The following is a 20,469-nucleotide window of genomic DNA, read 5'->3' on the forward strand; positions in this document are numbered from 1 at the left end:
TCTATGACCCTCAAGTTAGTTACAAGAGGATCCCCCCTTTTTTTACCTGGACGTATTGAAGACACAAACTGCAAAGTGTTGTATTTTCTGAAAAATGTGTGATCCAAATAGTTAACTTTGTAAGGCCTTGGATTAAGTCTAGCGGTTTTACACACCTCTACATACCCAGCAGGTGAATAAATTTTCTATTGCGCAGCTTTCTTTCTATCACACTATGCATAGAGTCACACTCCATTTGGGTGTGACCCTTTTCAAGGAATTTTTGGGTTATTATCAGTCCAGTTACACTACTAGTAAAAAGAAGTGCATTCGATAGTACACAATTCCTATTTTGGTAAGTACACCCGTCGCTGTACAATATGACATGGTCATATTTTGATCTGTCCACCTCATGAACTAAGAAATGTGTGGATTATCGATGCAAATTCATCTGCGTCCAGACCTCCTTCATTTTCGTTCCAAATGTAACAAAATGCGTCATTAGTCTTCAGGTCATAGAAAGTGTAGTTATGAACTTTAAGTTTCATTTTATAGTACAAGGTTGAGGCCTTAAAGAAGGGCTTAAAAGTACAAGCCTGCATGTCCATAGAGTACACAGCCGATCTTTCATCTGTATTCCCTTTGTCAGCATCTTTTTCTGATCTTGCTTCATCTTTCTTTTTAATATGTTCTTCATACAACTCTTGTGTTAAGTTTCCTTTGTTAAATGAACAACATAGATCGCACTGATCCTTTTTAGGAGAAAACAATCCAAGATTTAATTCATCAAACAGAGAGTAAAACAAGCAGTCAGAAGCTATAAACTGCTTCTTTCCCTCTGACTCACAATAACTTCGATAATGCCTGTAAAGCTGAGCTTTCGACTGCCAGTTTGCTCAAGATAGAGTTTTTGGGTGTTTTTTCGGCAATAGTGGGATTCTAATTTAGGTAGCATAGCAAAATACTCTTTGATAATTTTCTTGCGAATGCTGTCTTCCTTTACCGTTTTATTATTTTTAACTGATTGTACGTTTTGCTCAACGTCATTATTGACATCTCCATCTAGTCCACTATCACCCTTTTCCTCTGAATTCTCATTTTCTTGTCTTGCAGAGGGATTTGAAACCCAGTTTGTAACTGACCATTCTCCCACAGACAACGTACTCAAAAACATCTTTTTGCAAACTCTTACTCTCTCTTCATTGTCATCCAAATTCAAAATGATAATATAGAGACCCTTTAACGACGGAATTCTACGGAGTTAACTCTTCTATTAGAAACAGATCTTCTGTCAACTAATGTTTCACCAATATTTTCCTCTCTTTCTAATCCCAATTGCCAAAAATGTTTAAATAGTTTTTTTCTGATTTCTTCTGAAAATTTGTAGCACTTAAATTGGGAGTTAGGTTTAGCTTCGCATTGACAACGTTGTTTTCAGTTTTCTTTTGGGCCTTCTAACGTCAAACACATTTTTATTGGAATCATTATTCCTCCTTCCAAAAATATTCCTCCCCCTTCATTCTCTTTGCTTTATTTTGTTCTGACTCCCATAATTGTTTCATAGGTTTTTTATTCAGTTTGCGTTTTCTTTGATTGTTTTCATTGCCTCTCATTTCATGTTCTTTTCTGCATTTTAATCGACTTCCTCCAAATCTGTTGGTTCATAGTTGTCATCGGCAATCTCATGTGAAGGAGTGTTATCTGTCTGTACATAGTTTTCATCGAGTATCTCTTGTATAGTAGTATTTTTAGTGTGTAACTTCAGCCTCTAGTGTAGTTGCATTTTCAGTTTGTGCATGTCTTTCATCGGGTATCTCTTGGATGGTATTTTCTGTTTGTTTGTCTAAATTTCCTTCTTCCACAATTCCTTCGGATATTATCTGTTCCAAATCAAAAGACACATCAGTAATATTATTTACAGTAGGCAAGAAACCATTTTCATCATCCCAAGTTGTGTCTTGATCAAAATCTTCAACTGATGGAGATGAGTTTGCAATCGGTTTCAAGATAAACACATTTTCTTGGCCAGAAGGAACAAGCACAAATTCTTCTTGTGATTGGGCTGCGTTTCTTTCCAATCATGTCGTTTGTCTTCTTCGGCAATCTGGAAAGAACCAGAGTAAATTATTTATGAATAAGAAACGTATTATTCAATAAATAAGAAAGTTAAAATACTTCTTCCTGCAATTTTTTTTAGCATATTATACTTTTTTCTCAGTTGTAAAACAAAGCAGAAGGCAGGGAGTTACACTTCAAAATAAAAGGCATTAGACCAATGAGACGTAGCCATTGTGTGAATAAGTTGTATACTAACATTTTATACTCTTATTACCCTTCAATAACTAATAAGAGAACGGTATTATACCACTTACTGGAGGATCCGAGAAGTGAAGACCTTTGGTATAAACGGTTATACTACAATTACTTGATTAAAAACACACTAACTGACCTTTCAATTCGCGATGAATAATTTGGGGCAGCTCACTAACACATCCTATAGACGAACTAGGAGTCTCATTAACATGGTCATCTGCAAAATAAAAGACATTCTTTAATACTCTTGGCATAATATTCTTTTTAGTTATTGCATAAGAACACACTGAAATATTTTGATTACAGGCTCCTGTCATAAAGATTCTGGATTCCCTAAACAACAAAGTCTTGTTGTAACCTTATAAAACACCAGGAGGCGCCCCATAAGTATTGATAACAAACTTGCATAAATGTTATTCTGAAATAAAATCACAATAAAACACTTTGATGGAAACAACAAACGTTTTGTAGTCTTAAAATGAAATAAGATCAGCCTAAGTGCTATGGTATATTGTTAAATATATCAAAAGCTTACCAATATTTTGGTTGGTAAAAACAGAAGAAATGAGATTTGTTGGCAAAGAAGCGGGTGAAAGACTAAGCTAGTAAACTCTTCAACTCTAACATCTTGATTCACTGAATTTATCGTAGTGGCCAGGTCAACAAGCAATTTTCCTCTTGTGTTCCGCAATATCTGTAAAAATTACAGTTCTGTATTATTTCTAATAAAACCTAACAATAAATAAAAATTAAAAAAAGTTACGATGGTTTAATGTTTTTTGTATAAAATGAAAACCTCTTATATCAACAAAAACCCATTGAATACATATGTTTAGGTTAGACAAAAACAAGTATGAAAAACTCGTATATCAGATATACGAGGTTTTTACTGTCAAGAAGGTAAACTTAACTGATTTAAAAGGTTTTCAATTTAACTCACTGTTTTAAATTAGGCCTTTTCTTTGTAATTGTACAATAAATACTAAACTTACCTTCTTAGCCATGGTCTATTGTTGATTACATCCCTGGTGAAAGCTTAAACAATACAAAACATCATAAAAAACAAAAGTGAAAAACTAGGACCATAACTCACAAAAATCACTGCTTTTTACAAGCTTTTCCAACTAAACAATGGCTGCCTACTGATGTACGTGATTCTTTTTTTTCTCAATAGATGGCATTGTGGTGCATTTTTTTTCTGAGAGCTGTACTGTGTGATATAAGAGGTTTTACAACTAAATACATCAAAATCTCAATGTAAAAAAAAAAAGTTGATTTACGAGGTTTTACATTTAAGGTGACGCTAAGTTCCTTTGCAACAAACCAGCCGCCTTACGACTATCCAGCTAAGAAGGGCACGACTTTAATAGTATGTTAACACAGTGAAATGTCCATCTGCTTTGATTGTACCTGTTACATACTGTCCGCAGAAGGTTCAGCCCCGTTTTGCCCTACTAATACTAACCAAATAAATACATTGACGTTCAACATACTAACACGAACGGCGAACCCTTAAATGCATTGTTTTTAACTTAAAAAGATTCAGTTCTAATTTTAATCTTCGCTATAAAATCAACTTTTGCTTAGATAAACTAACTGTCAAAATAAAGTTTTGAAATTTTACTCAACAATTTTTCTATTTGCCTATGTTAATGCAATATTAGGTTTTAGTATTCAATTGTTTTACATGTATTAAATATAATAATTGAAAAATAACCAAACAAATTGTTACACAAAAAAATTATCCGAACTTTATTACTATTTGGCGAGGAAACTTTCACCAGTGGGACAGTTTTTTAGAATTAACTAAAGTTTATTTTATGATAGAAAAGGTAACTCCTGCATTATGTTTGTCTCGCGTTTCTCTTGTTGGCATAGGGTAGAAAATTCAAGATTCGCATTTAGAGCTATTTAAGCCAGCAAATACATATTGTTTTTTGTATTATCAACATTGAATAACATTTTACATGTAGACGTTACCTTACAAACTTGGGCTCGAAATGAGCACCCAGACACTTTAATTCTGGTAAAAATGGCATAACTCCGATAGACTATCATAGGTGGAAACGTTTACCTCACATTTTCCGGTTTCTCCTGTGGCAACGACCTAGAAAGTACAGAGTCATCCGACGTCATTGAGCATCATATCTATCGAGTAATCGAGTATCCATCTTCAAAATGCACCGACTTGCGTCGCTAGGTGCTGTGTACCGTGTGAAAACCGACTGTTTACAATTTAAAAACATGAGAGAACAAATGTTATCAAAGAGATAGTGGTTCAGCGGAGAAAATTAGGCTATGCGTCCGGTGAGTAGGAATTGAATTGAATCACCATTTATTTCCAATTTCGGTACATGAAGTAGTGTACAAACTACAATTAATACTCCTTAAAACATAAACAAAGTGTAACAATGTAAAAAATTAAGCAGTAATTATAAGTACAAACAATAACATATATATAATTAAGGAATCTATATATATCGTGGACAGATTGTAATTTGTTGTCTTTATTAAATATAAATCATGCGAACTACGTGGTGCGTTCGTTGCGCTCGCGCACGCACACACACACACGCACACACACACACACACACACACACACACACACACACACACACACACACACACACACACACACACTTCATGAAATATTGTACTAATGTTAATCTAAGCGAATAATTGAAAGTATTAAAATCTAGAATGGTGTATTTCCAGAATCAAGAAGAAACGACAAATTATGAACTTATACACAGTGGTTGGATGAGAGGATTAAAGTGAAGTAGTAAAGTTAAAGCGATAAATTAATTATACTACGAGCTACCATAAAACCATTCATAATAATTGTCGGTAGTGGAGTAAAGGTTAGATAAGGAGGGGAGGGCCAATGTTAGAAGTAGTCCCGTCCGTATTTCAGCCGTAATAATAATTGATTCAGCCTCGTCAATACTGATAAGAGAACCATTCATTTGAACGTTTTTTACACGTAAATGATGGTGGATCGAAAATGTGGTGATCAGGAAAATATCGACAAAGATTTCTAATAATAGAAGATGGGATATATAGAAAGAGTTAGTTGATGATATGGATTTACTAATTTGCATTGGAACGACTCCAATATTGCGTGCATATCGAGTATTACGAGAATGTGAAGTTGTTGAGAAAATTGTTGTAAAGTTGTTATAAATATGGATGAGGATTGTTTTTATGAAGAGTTTACGGATTGTCAGAATAGCGGTTTCTTTATATAAGGTATCAGTATGATATCTCCTACATTTTTTTGTACACGGCCTTTAAAATTGCGTTCTGAACTACCTGCAGTGCCTGCAGAAGTGTTTTGTACGCTCCGCCCCAGGCTATTATTCCAAATGAAAACAATGACTGGGCGTAGGCAAAATAGGCAAGTTTAATTTCATTTTCATTTAAAATTTCCCTTAATTGTTTGAATGCAAATATGTATTTCCTTGTTCTTCTCTTCTCTTCAGGAACAATGGGCGTGCTGACAAAGGCTCGTAAAGTATAAGCGACTCTCGATTTACTACTTCGAAAAAAGCCTAGAACATAAAGCAAATCAAGGATCTAATTTACAGAATAACATAATTGCATTGCTTTATAATAAAACTTAAGTAAGTAACTATAGAATGAATAAGAGCGTAAAGCTGATAAACAATTCGGAACCGACTTTTAATATGGACCTTCCGCTCTATAATTTTAACACGCTTTTATAAACTTCGGTTCTATCTATGTATGTAACAGAATCTTTGAGCATAATTTTTTAATATTTATTTTCTGTCTATAAGTTGGTGGCTACAAACGAAAAGCATCTCTTGATATATAACCTATAAGGTAAGAGATCAAAATTCAAGAGGGTCTGATCAATGCCTAGAGTAATCAGAGCGGAATTTTCTGTGTTGTTCGTACTTCCCATATATATGTTTAGCTTAATAATAAATACAGGTGATATATAATTTTAGAAATATATAATTTGAAACATATAATCAATCATCCAAATATGCGAAGAATGGCAATAAAACAAAAAAAAAAAAATAACCTGTGATTGATCAATTTAAAATTGTAACTTGGAAAGTACAAACGCTGAAAGATTTCAATACTCGGGCGATGTCTCTCTATATTTTAACCACGGAAGTAAAGAAAACTAGTCTTTGCTGACAAAAATACGTCTTGAAACTACCTATAAAATCCTTTGAAATATTTTTTGTTTAATTAGAGGGTTATTCGGTAAACTCAGCAATGAACTAGATTGATTCAAATTTTAATTTAGAAGTAATGTAACTCAAATTATAATTTTTTATCCACATATATTAAAAGAATAAAATAAAATGAGAAAGCTATGGATAGCTATACAGCATGGCCAATAACCAAAGCCCGCATCACTCGCGCAACTCGTAAATAGGAAAAAATGTAATGTTTATGAAATGTATTGAATTGAGTGAGTCCAGTTAGTTAGGTTTGGTTATCCCTATTACCTGTCAGTGATAAGGCTTTTTTGGACTAAATATTGAGCATTCAATGTATAACAAGAAATTTAATACGTAATTCTAGATCTAAAATACAGAAAAAGTTGTAATGTAAGTTTAGCTATTTACAAATTTACGATAATATTATTACTAATTATAAGAATTAAGGTGCAGATAATAACTTGCCAGCAGTTTTTTAATGTTTATGTTAGATTACTTTTAGGTTATAAATTATCTAAATTTACGAGTTTCAGTCTAGTAACGTATAATTTTTATTTTAGTATAAAAAAATACTTTGACATGAGAAATGTAATATGCCTATTTTACTGTTTAATTTCTTGCCACATTAGCGAAGTGTTAGTTATTTTTGAATAGTGGTTGATTGCACTAGTTATGGAATAAGTGGTTAAATCCCAACAGGGCTGCAGTATAATAAGGCCACCACCACAATCGAATCATGGATATTCATGATGGATATTCCTACCGGAGACCTAAAACAATTACAATATTAGAAAGAACAGACTTTTTTTTACTTACTGTGAAAATTATATGTCATTATAAAAATCGGTTCCTGTTTTCTGCCTCCGAAAAGGAAGTGATGTCGGTGAGAACTATTACCAAAGTTAAATATATAACCTAAAAATATGAGACACATGAACATGTTGCATATGCATGATGTCGCCACATAGTTCAGTGACCTTAACTTAATGTGTGCGTACTGCCAGGCAGACAAATTCCTCGATTTTATAACCATCTTAAAGTAGCTGTGATGAGAAGGGTTGATTTAATGTGAATATTGAGTTAGCTCCATTTCACCTTCAGCTTAGTACAGCATATCTACAATTTTGACAAAGATTGACTCCTTGAATCTTGAGTCTATGTCTGTCTGAAGGGATCTAGGGTAGGGTACAATAAGCGGACCCGGTTTTTTATATCGAAGAATATAGTCATCGATACCTAATATTCGCATCTCAAATCCTAGACTATCAATCGATATAAAAGTACCTATAGCCCTCAATAACAATCATATGTTTTAAATTAAAATATGAATTTAATATTTACAGTGAACAAACAAATTATTATAACCAAAATTAGGAAAACTGAAGACAACCATATTTACTCCTCTCACAGTTACAGTTGTTTCTTTCCCACAAATTTCACATAATGGGTTTTTCGGTACGAGTCCAACATGTTGAAGCCACGAAAAAGCAACGTCGTGTAGTTTTCTAAAATTGACTGCCATTTTTAATAATCAGAATTACTTACGTAAAATTGAAATATTATCCTAAGTGTATTGTTTTCGAGTGTTTACAGCTGTTGATATAGATTATTTAAGTTAATAGTTCAAAATAATTAATCGTATTGATTGATTATATCGATGGTTATGATTAAGTAATATCGTTTGCCAATTTCGATATAAAAAACCGGGTCCGCTTATCGTACCCTACCTGGGATCTATAAAAAGTCAGCGATGAATACGTTCAAACGAACTCCTTGCACCATTTTGACCTCAGAGACATCTAGGCTACAAAGGAACTCAGTCTGGTTACTCAGCAGCAATCTGCACTAAGCTGAAGATGAAATGCAGCTTAACTCAAAATTAAAGTTAAATTAATAAAATTATATTTGTATTGTTTTCTTATACTAATCAAATCAAATTATTATATTGTGAGACTCATCTTGTTTCAGAAAAGATGCTGATAATTTCTTGAAGGAAACAGATTATGAAGACGCTTCTCAAAACCTCAGGAGCCGCGTTGTTGTGTAAGTTATCAATAATGAAATCCTAAGATGTTAAAAATAATGTTCTTTAAAAACTTGTTATGGTATAGTTAAAATAAAAAATTCGGTACTTTGGGATTATACCGACCACACCAGTATGAAGAACACAAAAATATAAATTTATAGAAACAAACATGATAGAACGAAAAAACAACTCTTTAATTACAAAATTACAAACTTACAAGCATTTCGAGGTATTGTGATCGGTATTGTTGTCGCTGTTATCTTATCTTTCTCGAGAATCCCGATTACGGCAGGCCGCGCGGCATCACATGATTTACACGGTACATAATTGCCTTTTCATTACAATTCAATTTATATTTCTGATCAGCCCCTCTAGAATTTGATATTTTACTGATAGGTACTATCTCGAGGGATGTTTTTCTTTCGTCGACATCAGCGCTACACCTTTGGTGCTGCCGAAGCCCGCGCTGATGGCCGGAGGCACTCACATTTTGGGTGGCGGAGTGTGATCAAGAATAAAAACAAGTTTTGAGTGTTTTTTCAATAAAGAGTTTAGTTTTAGTTTGGTAATGTTTGTTTTTATTGAATTTTTGTGTTTGGAGAAATGTAGAGCTAAAACACGGAAGTACAACAAAGCGACGCACCAGCTGAACGGGCGGCGAGACTCTGCAATCACGTTATCTACTAGACCGCTCGACTTTGACCTCTGTCTGAGGATGGGGAGGGGTTTGCGATAAGACAATTCCTGTTTTATATTGACGAAATATTGTTCTACGCTAATCTAGTAATCAGTAGAAGCAAAATGTCAAATAACGATTCATGTCTGGGTGTGGTCGGTATAATCCCAAAGTACCAAAAATTCTATTTCATTATTGTACAAGTTGTACCCAAGCCTGTGGTGCTAGGATACATGTCACAGGTCATAACAACAAGTTTCTGTGTTGTGAATCTCCCCCTCCCCCAAATGTTTTTAGGATTGAACGAATTTGTTCGAAAAATAATGTTTATTTACAATAGTTATGTAATTTAATTTGGTTAAATTGTACCTACTTAGGGTTTACAAGGTACAGAGTAAATTAATTGAACAAGGTTGGTGTTGTAACATTACGGCAACACCTCCTGGGCAACCCCTCCTGTGAGGTTTTAACAATATGTTTTGTAAATTACACATGAGACTACTATCTTTAAACTCGATTTTTTCATAAATAATTTATCGTAACGAAATAATTTGAATTATATCATAAAATATTGTGAAATTTATCTATGAGATTTCCACAAAATATTCAATAACTCCTCCAATAATTTTATCATGGCTAAAGATGATTTTCTTGGTGAGAAAAATTTTCATATGGGATTTACATATAATCAATATCTCAAAAACCATTGAGATACCAAAAGTTGTTAATTGAAAAATGTTTCGTAAATGTTATTATCATTCAAGAGCATTAATTTTCTCTACGTTTACAATTAATGGAGTTGTTAATTTTTGTAAAGGTTTAAAATTAATATGCCATATATTAATTATTACAAATCATGTTTAAATTAAACATTGTGTTGTATTGATTTGTATTTTGTAAAAGAAATAAGACAAATTTATTGTGTCAGTAATATAGGCTACCTAATAAAGCTTGTTAATAATTTCAAGCTCATTATTCAAGTCCTTTTACAAACAAATTTATGTCTAATGACATTTGTATTTTCTCGTTGAGACCACATTAAATGAGAAACATTGAGGTTATAAGCTAAAGTAAAATTATAATTAAATTGACTTTAGTGATTTTAATTTGTTTGTTTCAGGTTTTGGTGTGTTTGTAGCCGCAACCATCGAAGTATCTCAGCAACATACGCCCATTAGAGAATCATTTGACAACGAGTATTCCGACGTGGATGCTGCACCATCAGATGTTGCTTCAGTCAGTAAATTTATTAAGGAATTTCATGTAAGTTGTTTTCATTAAGCTTTATGACGATAATAAAGTTCCATGTACTATCCTAGTGTTTTACCCTTTTGATCGTAACAGTGCCAAAAGACATTCCTCGATAGTCTAACATTCATGTACATGATAAGTATGCTACTGCTCACCGCAACTTTCATACTACGTTGTCTGAGTATCTCCTGGTTGGTGGGGACTATTAAACCTAGTGCCTGGAGGCAATGTAGGCTGACGCAGATAGCAAAGCCTACACGGTAGGTTGTATTCCTCAAAACTCTTTTCCATCAGTTGACTCCGTTATATATGATATCAATAATAATCTAGGGGTACACTCTCAGGGAATTCTGATCCCTCCACTGACTACTTCTCCCCCAAAGCCCGTTCTTGTTTCTTTAGAATTTGAGTGCCCAAACTGTCAAGAACTTTTACTATCAAGATTAGCCTTGGTGTTCATCAGCTGAAAGGTTGTCTGGATGAGGTAAACGCATAGATTCATGCTGAGAATGGTCCTAGTGTACATAACTCTCAAGGAAATGTGTTTGATGTCATTTTTTCTGCATTACAATTTTGTTCTTGATAATGTAACATTGAAAAAAATGAAGTTGCTTAATCACTTTTCAGTTCTTGACGTAATATTACGTTCATAGCGATTAAGTGTGTTATAGTACATTGTCTTAAAAGTGTGCTGACTACTGATGTAATGTTATGCATCATTATATTTTTCCTTTTTTATTCTGTTGTCTGCTGTTTATTCATAACGAAATAATGTCAAAACAGTTTAGCGCCATAGACACTTTAAAATAATTATGCTAATTAAAAAATGGTAATATTGCAGAGACAGATAGACGATGAGGTGTATTGGACGGCGGAACGTTCAGGTGAGCCAGCGCAGGAGTCTGCATATGTGGACAGTACTGCTGTGACTGTGGTCAACCAGTCATCCACAGCTGAGGTGGATGAGGACGTCAACTCTACATTTGTAGTTAGTTGCAACTTGGAGCGTCAAGCCGGATCACTCACAGTTGAGGTACTAGATGTATAGAGTTTTTTATTTCTTTGTCTAGTCACTTAGTAGGTGAATAGGACACATATTTTGAAAAGCATTTGACGTTTAATGAAGAGATTTAGCACCAATGCGGATAAATCTACTTGGACATATATACAAAAATAAAGACATGAGCTTTTTGCACTGTTCTGATGTACTTATTAGGAAGTAATATATGTAAAATCAACTACTACAATTAGTCGTTGAGTGTATACTTGGTGAGATAAGGTATGTGTAGTGGATTGTGAGTGCTGCAGTACAGTGACCAGTGTATTATCATGATTAGATAAGAACTCTGACTGACATTGTTCGCTCAGTTGTAAAGTTTTGTTTGCGCCAGCTATCACTACTTGATAAGATAGCTAGTATTATTCTATAATAATATTGTAAATACATTTACACCTTTTTTGGAATAAAAATTATTCTTATTCTTATTCTTACTTATAATTTTGACAATTAGTTCAACACAACGTATACCCCATTGGGTATATCCAATCTTTCACAACTCCCGTCGTGTACCCAATCCGGTACACACCGGGCTCTCATAAAGCGCGTTGTTCGCCCAATGGGGTACACAATGCTATACATTTCCTTATTGCGGTTTTATTGTTTGCACGCTTTGGTAGTTTGTTAAATTTAATCCTGCGCTTAAATAAATACCTCAGACTATCATTGTTCGCGTAGATTGTGTAATTTTTAAGTTACATTAATTTTTTAGGTACCCCTTCTGGTACACGGAGAAAAATTAAAAAAAAATATTGAAATTTTTTTGTGTGCGAAATTGTGAAGCCTATATATTTTTCTTGTTATACTTGGATGTTTAACGTAAAAAAACCGATTACGTTTTATGGCCTTTATTTTTGAAAAATTCAACAGCTAATAAAATAGTCAGGAAAACATCCGTTGTGGAGAACGTGTTAATTCTATAAAAGGAAATGTATGCCTACTCAGCATATTTGCAGGCCACTTGGCTCTGTGCCTTTTCTTGTATCCTCGGTATTTGCTTTATGAAGATACAAATATCTGTAAACCTGTTACAGTCAGTATATGTTCTTTCTTTCCAATCCCTATTTGCAATATCATCATATTGCCTTGGTTAACCCTTTTGGGACTAGTTAAAAAGTACTAATTTCTCTATCTGGTTGTATTTAAATGTTCAGTTATAGTATAGTGTTATATTTGTTAAACTAACACTCTTTATTTTGAAAAATGGGCTAATGCATGATTTTTTTATGACTATGCTTTAAATGTCTATAGTAAAATTAGACAATACAACTTGTCATTACTATTTGTATCACAATATGACAGCTGTCATGTATTAATGTAAATACAAAATACTGGGATACTATATGGCACATTGCGTTCTCGACCAGCTTGACCAGTTTTAGGCCTCATTTTCAAGTGAACGTAACTTTTATTACTTTAGATTGAGTTGCTAGGTTGTAGTGTTGAAACACTGGATGAATTACTAATTTATTACTATTTATTTTGTGATGGCTGCAAGTACAAGTGGGTTACAAATGAGGACATTAATGATATACTTGATGACGATTTAAAATCCATTGATGAAAAGACCGATTTGCCTCCTTCACCTGATGATCTAGGGCTAGATAGCCCTAACAATAAAGATTTTTATAAATTTTATTTTTACAGTTTATTGGAGTAGTAATAATATTACAAAACAAAAGAAATAAGTTAAGATAAACTTATTCAATAAAACACATATGATTAGATGCGCCAAGTTTAGAATAAAAACATAAAACTTTGGATTTTGGTTTTAAAACAACAACAAAATATTTGTTTTAAGTGTTAAATTATAAAGTAAAAATATAATGGTGTAACAAAAACTATTGTTTTATACCTTGTTTTACTCTACATTTAAAGCCTAATCATGAAAATCACCCATTACCCTATTTTTTCAAAATAAAAAGTGTTAGTTAAACAAAACACAAAACTGTACTTTAACTGAACTTTTAAATACAACCAGATCAAGAAATTAGCAATTTTAATGTGTCCCAAAGGGGTTAAATACTTTAAATGTAAATATCTTAAAATCAATACATGATAAAAAAAAGTGACTGTTACATTTTAGTTATACAATTGTTATGCAAATTTAACAATACCAAGTTTAAGAAAATCGGTTGTTAAATAGGAGAGATCATTCACTTTTAAAAAGCAGAGTGCTGAAAAAATTTCAAGTGTCATTATGTGACAGCACTGCTAGTCAACCACAAAAATCAGCTGTTTTAAGTTTAGTTCAATGAAAATACAAAATGGCGGCTTTACAGGTAATTATTGAGTTTTTGAAAGTTTAAATATGAAATGTTGGTTTGCATTTTGGTTTGGCAATAGTATCTGAAAAGAAAAGGTTGGTTGAAAGTTCTGGAATACTCTGTATGAGAAATTTTATCCATCGGACTCTATATACAGGTCATTAAGTTCACTTCCAGTAAGGATTCACACATTCATCTGAACATACATATAACATAAACGTGATGATGAACAGCTGGTGAACTCCACAAGATTGGTCAACCTGTTGGGTACGGATCCCAACATAACGAGCAGAGGACAGAAGGCAGACTGTGTGGTTCTGCTGTTCTATGCCCGCACATGCCCCTTCAGCTGCATGGCCGCACCGCACTTCAATGCCCTGCCACGTGCGTTCCCAGCTATCAAAATGGCTGCCGTCAACGCTCTACAGTATCAAAGGTGTGCCCTGCAATAAAGCTAAAAAACATTACCAATACACAACTCTTAGAAACAAATTCAGTTGAATTCAGTTTGATATTGCAGTTTTGTAACTCTTACAGTTTCAAAACTTCTCTTTTTGTTGTCAGACTATTAGAATATATTAGTTAGAATTTAATTCTTTCAAAATACTGACCGTAATATTGATTGTGTAGGGTGTGGAATGACATTGAAAAAAAATTATCACGTTATATAAATCTGAGTGAAATAAGTTATACTAAATAAGGTGGAGCTGTGGGAGGCAGTTCTCTCAAGGATAACAAGAAATGTTTTATCTCGTTACATATACACAATTTTCCTCCTACCAAACATTTTAATCAATAATGATAATAATTTAGACTTATATGTTGAATCAACAATATAGAACGTTTGATTTGTATTATTAACCGAATAGCTGAAGAATTTTGTGCTATATTCATTAGTGGCAGCTGTAATAAAGCTGTTTAACCCTCTCCCGCTCGTATTGTTTCCAGGCGGTCACGGTGCTTCTAACCTCAATTAATTCGCTCTGCCGGTCGCGCTCGGTCAAAATACGCGGCACCTCAATTTACACACGTTTTGTCATTGTAATTAGCTATAATTATATATATTAATTATTTTACTATATATTGGTTCAATGAAGTTGATTGTACGAGACCAGGGAGGAGGCATACGGACAGCTGGGCGCGGGTTGGCGCGGGGTTGTTTGTTGCGCAATTACTTGGTGAAGGTCATTGTCTGACTTGCCGTCACTGCCACTGCCACTGTAATCACTCCGAACTACATCCCAATGCCACCAACCACTTCACAAAGCTCTGGTACATCACTACACTCACTTGAATCGTCGAAATCACTACTAATAACGAGATCGATTTCACTGTCACGAAGTGTACGACTACAACCCGTCATTGTTTCCCCACAACTAATATAAATAGCAAAATAATGGAATAAATCTACTGTAAAAGTAAAGTAAATGGTCTCCTGATAGCAAATAACCCGTAGTAGTACAAAATATTGCTACTCGAGAGCAGCACTAATCGGCTCTAGTGGGTAAAGCAGTGCGTGCCGATCTGTGCCGTTTAAGCTGCAGTGGCTATGTGGTGGCCGTGCCGATTCATGCCTTGCGAGCGGGAGAGGGTTAACTATACTCCTTTGGGAGTAAAATAAATATTAACTCCTTGTTTAGAGAGTATAGTAGTTACTTTTGCATGGTAAGTGGACATTAAAGCTTCGTTCACAGAGCATCGAGTCGTTAGTATTTTCATTACAAAGAATGAAAATCTGTTTGTTTAGAGAAAAAGTCCAGATTTCTATTAATTCTCTCGCTTGTTTGTATACGTATTGTAGTACATAGTTCAATCCAAGAACGTTGATTATTTGATTGAGAAAATACAAAACTGTTTTTGTGTTTGACAACTAAAGGTCTAAAAATTAAAACATTGGGCATCTGCCAAACTGAGTTTATAATTATCATTACATTGTCTTAGCAACAGCATTCAAGACCATGAAAATACAGATTGTTTTGTACAGTATATTGTTTTATCTATGTTGATACTGCAATCTCGATAGATTGATCCTCTACAGTCCTATTTTCAACTACAATATCAGTCAATATTATTTTCTAATAATACAACACCAAAAGTCCCAGATTCCAGATGATTTGAACGAGGATTTAATATGTAACAAACATAATCCGCATACGTGCAAAACAAATCTGTTTGCAACTAACAACAGCACAATATTCTCAGTCTCATTGTAACACTCTGTTACTTTGATAAAAAAAAGTACACCTGAACTTTAACCAAGTTGATCGCAGACTAAATTACTTGCCAGAATCAACAATGTGACTGTTTGTTGGGTTCCTGGTCATAAGGGGATCCCTGGGAATGAAAAAGCTGATGCTCTGGTTAACCGGGGTTCAGCGTCAATTATGACACGCCCTCAACCGTTCTGCAGTATTCCAATGTGTGAATCCTTTGGGGTCTGTCTCGAAATGGGTTCGCGCTGAACATGAGAGAAGGTGGAGGTTGCATCCGGGCATGAGAATGAGCAGAATTGTATTACAGTCGCCTTCCTCCAGAGTGGCGTCTGACCTTCTCTCACTAAATAGATCAATGTCTTCTCGGGTTATAGGTCTGATCACGGGACATGGTCACCTGAGGAAGCATCTTCACAGAGTCGGCATTCTTCAGGAGGATCCACTCTGTAGAATGTGTGATGAGCAGGATGAAACTGCTGAACACTTGCTCTTTGATTGCCCTTCAATAGCAAGGTAGCGGTATGCCATCTTTGGTAGTTTAGACAAGGGTGGTGAATTTCCCCAGGAGGATTTGATAGGTTGTTTTCAGCGGTTTGTGGAACTGCTGAAATCATAGACTGGCAGGCCTCATGGTGTGCTTCCAGGGTGAGCAAAAGGCCCTTAGGGCTTAAGTGCATAGCAGTAGGCCGCCCCATAGAAGAAGAAGAAGAAGAAGGAGGAGGCAACAATGAGTTGCGGCATAAAACAACTGTGTTTGGATTAATTACGTGACAGGTTTTCAAACTGCCAATTTCAATGTTTATTAAAAATGTTATACAAGAGTATTATGCTTTATGCTGGCCCATGTTTTATAGTTTAGTACAGATGAAAATTATAGTTAATGTGGTAAATTAAGTAGTATTTTTGTCCCAGTTTTAACACCCAGTATGGGATTGTGGGAGTGCCGACCGTCATGCTGTTCCACAATGGTCGTCCGGCAGCTAAGTTTAATGACAGTGAATATACCCTTGAGATGTTCTCAAGATTCATCACCAGGCATACAGGTAAATTAACAACAGCCCCAGTGGTGGCCTAACAAAGTTCTGAAGTTAAACAAAATACTTAAAGGTTAATTTCTTCAAATGAAAAAGATTTTTTCTGGTGAACATAGGCCTCTTGAATTACAGCCCTCTAAAGTTTGAACAATTTTCATATTTGTTTGTTTTAAGTTCATAATAACAATTTTATTGTTGTTATGATGATGGACTACCACAATATCGTATAATTATTATGATTTGTTGGTGTTTCATCTACTTATTATCAATTTATTCAAAAAGTTACAGTGCTCATTTTCATATGCTATTATGTACCTTGTGTTTTGTGAAATATCACGTGGGCAAAAAGTTTACGTTAAATTTTGCCAGGTATGTCGCCATTGTGCTTGAAAGACACTCTATATGATACATAAATCTATAGGTAAAGATCCTATGGTTTTTTCATTTTCTGCTTTTATGCTTGATGGAAGTCACCGGGTTTTAATATAAAAGACATTTTTATTCTTCCACAATTTTAATTTATTTTTTAAATTTTTTCGCCGGTTAAGACATCATTAGTATGTTATTCTTTACAGAAAAACATGTATAAAATAGAAAAAAACGTATGATAAAATAGTTAGAATACAATTTAAAACTAATTGTAAAGACCAAAAACTAATAAATTATAAAGGTATTATGTAGAAAAATATGGTTTGCAATTCATAATTTTTGAATGGATTTCTTCTTTTACTAATGGTAGAAAAATTTCTTTAGTTTTTGGTCTTTCCAATTAGTTTTAAATTGTATTCTAACTATATAATCATATGTTTTTTTATACATTTGTTTTTTTGTAAACAAAACTGATGATGCCTTAACCGATAAAAGCGCTTTTAAAATAAATTAAAATTGTGGAAGAATAAAAAATGTCTTTTATATTAAAGAACCTAGGGTAATACTCAGATAGAGGAGTGGTTTAGAAGATTAAAAGATCACTGGTTTTTAGTGATCTGGCAGTCCTGTAATGTGCAGAAATCTTGCAAACATTGGACTTGTTTCTGCGGCAATCAACGTAAACTGTTGATTGACTTTACAGGAGTTCAGATAATCAACAAATAATATTATATATCTAAAGGCCACGTTTAGTTGTTGTATGAAAGAAACAGCTTTGACTGTTTGGCAAGTCATGATTGGATTCTGCACTCTGATAATGCACAACTTCATTCATAAAATCTACGGCATTTCCCAGCGACACAATATCAAACAGTTTTGACAGTCTAACTGCAATCCTAACATATCTTCATCTAATTTCTGGCCATTTTCAAAATTTGAAGTTCCTCTGAAAAGATAGAGTTATGGATAAAGAATAGATCAGACAAAATGTGATGAAGGATCTGTTATACAAAAATTTAACAATTCTGAAAAACTTATTCAGGGAATGTTTCTGGAAGAAGCAATGGAGGAAAATAGTGCCCTCCAATTCAGATTTTAATCAGTTAACCTTAGTAATAAGTAGCTTGAGCAGTTTGATTGACTTTTACCTGTACAGTTGTCTGAATTAGTGTTTTTCTTTGTGATTACAAATTATGAAGTTTGTTCTATCAACATTAAAAAATAATTTAATATTTTCATAATTTTCTGTCAAAGTGATAAATGAGTGATGATGATTCTACTTCCATCTCTCAACAAGCAAAAATAATAAGGTTTTCATCATCTACATAAAATTACATTTTTTATGGTTGCTTCATGCAAGCTAATAAATAGTAAATGTCTCACTATAGATCCTTTTGGAACCCTAAGGTTTCTTTCAGATAATGAAGCATTATACATTTTTTAAATATTGTACCTTCCTTATAAGAAGAATGAGTACATTCAAGGTTTTGTGAAAACCAGCCAACAGTCAACTTCAGACTCAATCTAACAAATTATAAAAAGTTTATTTAATTTAAAATATATAAGTAGATAAATTGTGTTTGTTATTTATTTAAACTTTGAGTATATTTATATCATCACTGTTTAAAAGCTATTTACAGATAAGTGCCACAAAACAAAAGATAGGATGTTGTGGTCTGGTAAAAATTTTCAAGTGTATAGTAGTAGTGTAATGTAGCTATATTTTAAACCAACTGTAATTTGCAGGTATTTTGCCAGAGGAGAAGATGTTTGTGACATCCGCTGATTTCGGCGGACCAGTGGGTTCTGTGGTGGCCAAGGAGACGGACTACTGGCTAGGTCTCGCTTGGCTGGTGATCGCTGTGGTGGGGGGTGTGGGCGTGGCCAAGTCTCGGATGTGGCACAATATCGTGGAGGCAGTGCAGGATTTATGGCGAGAGACGGAAGCACAGCATTTCCACAATGAATGATACAGCACATAGTTGTATATAAGTTCCTGTACATTATTTTAGCTGGTTTTTGCAATAAATGTGATTTTGTAATTTTTGTGTTTATTAAAACCGTACAATAGTACAATCATTCATGATCGTACATATATTATTTATGTAGTCCACCTCAATGTTTGAAAACACAGCAGTGACTTAGACAGATTTAATTTATTCTATAGTATTAATGATATAACCGAACTCGAGGATACGACTCTGAAATTCAAATACTTGCAAAATTTTTAGGTACTCAAAGTAATTTTCGAATGCTCTTAATACTCACATTTTTGCAAATTTTAATGCTCATTGTCTGTCACAAATTTCCCTTTATTTCATTTCTGCTGCTTAAATTGAATCCTTAACACTTTCACAGCCAACAACATCATTTGACATCGCATATGGAGTTCTATAGACTGCCGACATCTTTTGACGGAGCCGACTTTTACAATAATAACAATTCATTTAAACGTATTTGGACTTCGGCATTGATAGTCATTTGCTATTTCCAAGTTTTTTTTCATACAACTATGAAATGTTAGCAGTCATTTGGAATATCGGAAAAAAGTGGTTTCCAATATTCCTATACGAACTCGTCGCATAGGCTGATTGTTGCCGTTCCGCTATCGTTCTGCTAATTTGTTGTCTGCATTGTTATTGTTTTGCTTGCTATTATTTTAGTTTACAACGATTGTTTTGTAAGTAAATACAATGAATCGTGACAGTATTGAAGACAATCAAGTGCTAGAAGAATTACTCAGTTTTAAGTGACAGTGAAAGTGATGATTTATTCCAAGAGCACACAGATAATGATCCTGATTTTATTACCGATGGACTTCTTGGAAATGCAATTTGTTACCATTGTTTTTTTTTTGCTTAAATGAAAAATATAAGCAAAATAGTAATACAAACTTTTATTGTGCTCTTTGATAACTAAAAAAAATAATCAGGTAAGGTTTCAAGAAGAGACACTAGCGAGTGCAAAATTGCCATGTTTCAAGACTTTTCATAAAAAATGTTCTAACATAAATGGATTTCAATTGCAAATATGTGTAGCTATAGTGATAGTAATAAAAATGCTGAATATAGCAAATAATAATGAGAAA

At 33.8% G+C, this 20,469-nt stretch overlaps 1 protein-coding gene across 1 annotated transcript; it reads left to right on the forward strand.

The window, feature by feature from the left end:
• The first annotated feature begins 6,725 nt into the window (after positions 1-6,725).
• Positions 6,726-19,423, forward strand: LOC124363124 (thioredoxin domain-containing protein 15-like). The gene is made up of 7 exons (XM_046818259.1): positions 6,726-6,878; positions 8,457-8,531; positions 10,311-10,453; positions 11,283-11,474; positions 13,999-14,201; positions 16,891-17,021; positions 19,128-19,423. Exons 2-7 carry the CDS (start codon positions 8,492-8,494, stop codon positions 19,349-19,351), a joined length of 933 nt encoding a protein of 310 aa, XP_046674215.1. The 5' UTR covers positions 6,726-6,878; positions 8,457-8,491; the 3' UTR covers positions 19,352-19,423.
• Positions 19,424-20,469: the final 1,046 nt, after the last annotated feature.

The sequence above is a fragment of the Homalodisca vitripennis genome, chromosome 5 (genome assembly GCF_021130785.1).
Source record: "Homalodisca vitripennis isolate AUS2020 chromosome 5, UT_GWSS_2.1, whole genome shotgun sequence".
NCBI classification, from domain to species: Eukaryota; Metazoa; Arthropoda; class Insecta; order Hemiptera; family Cicadellidae; genus Homalodisca; species Homalodisca vitripennis.

Coding starts and splice junctions, on each gene's coding strand:
- LOC124363124 (XM_046818259.1), top strand. CDS start 8,492: ATGAAGACGCTTCTCAAAACCTCAGGAGCCGCGTTGTTGT. Junction 10,454..11,282: donor AATTTATTAAGGAATTTCAT/GTAAGTTGTTTT, acceptor GTAATATTGCAG/AGACAGATAGACGATGAGGT. Junction 14,202..16,890: donor AACGCTCTACAGTATCAAAG/GTGTGCCCTGCA, acceptor TTTTTGTCCCAG/TTTTAACACCCAGTATGGGA.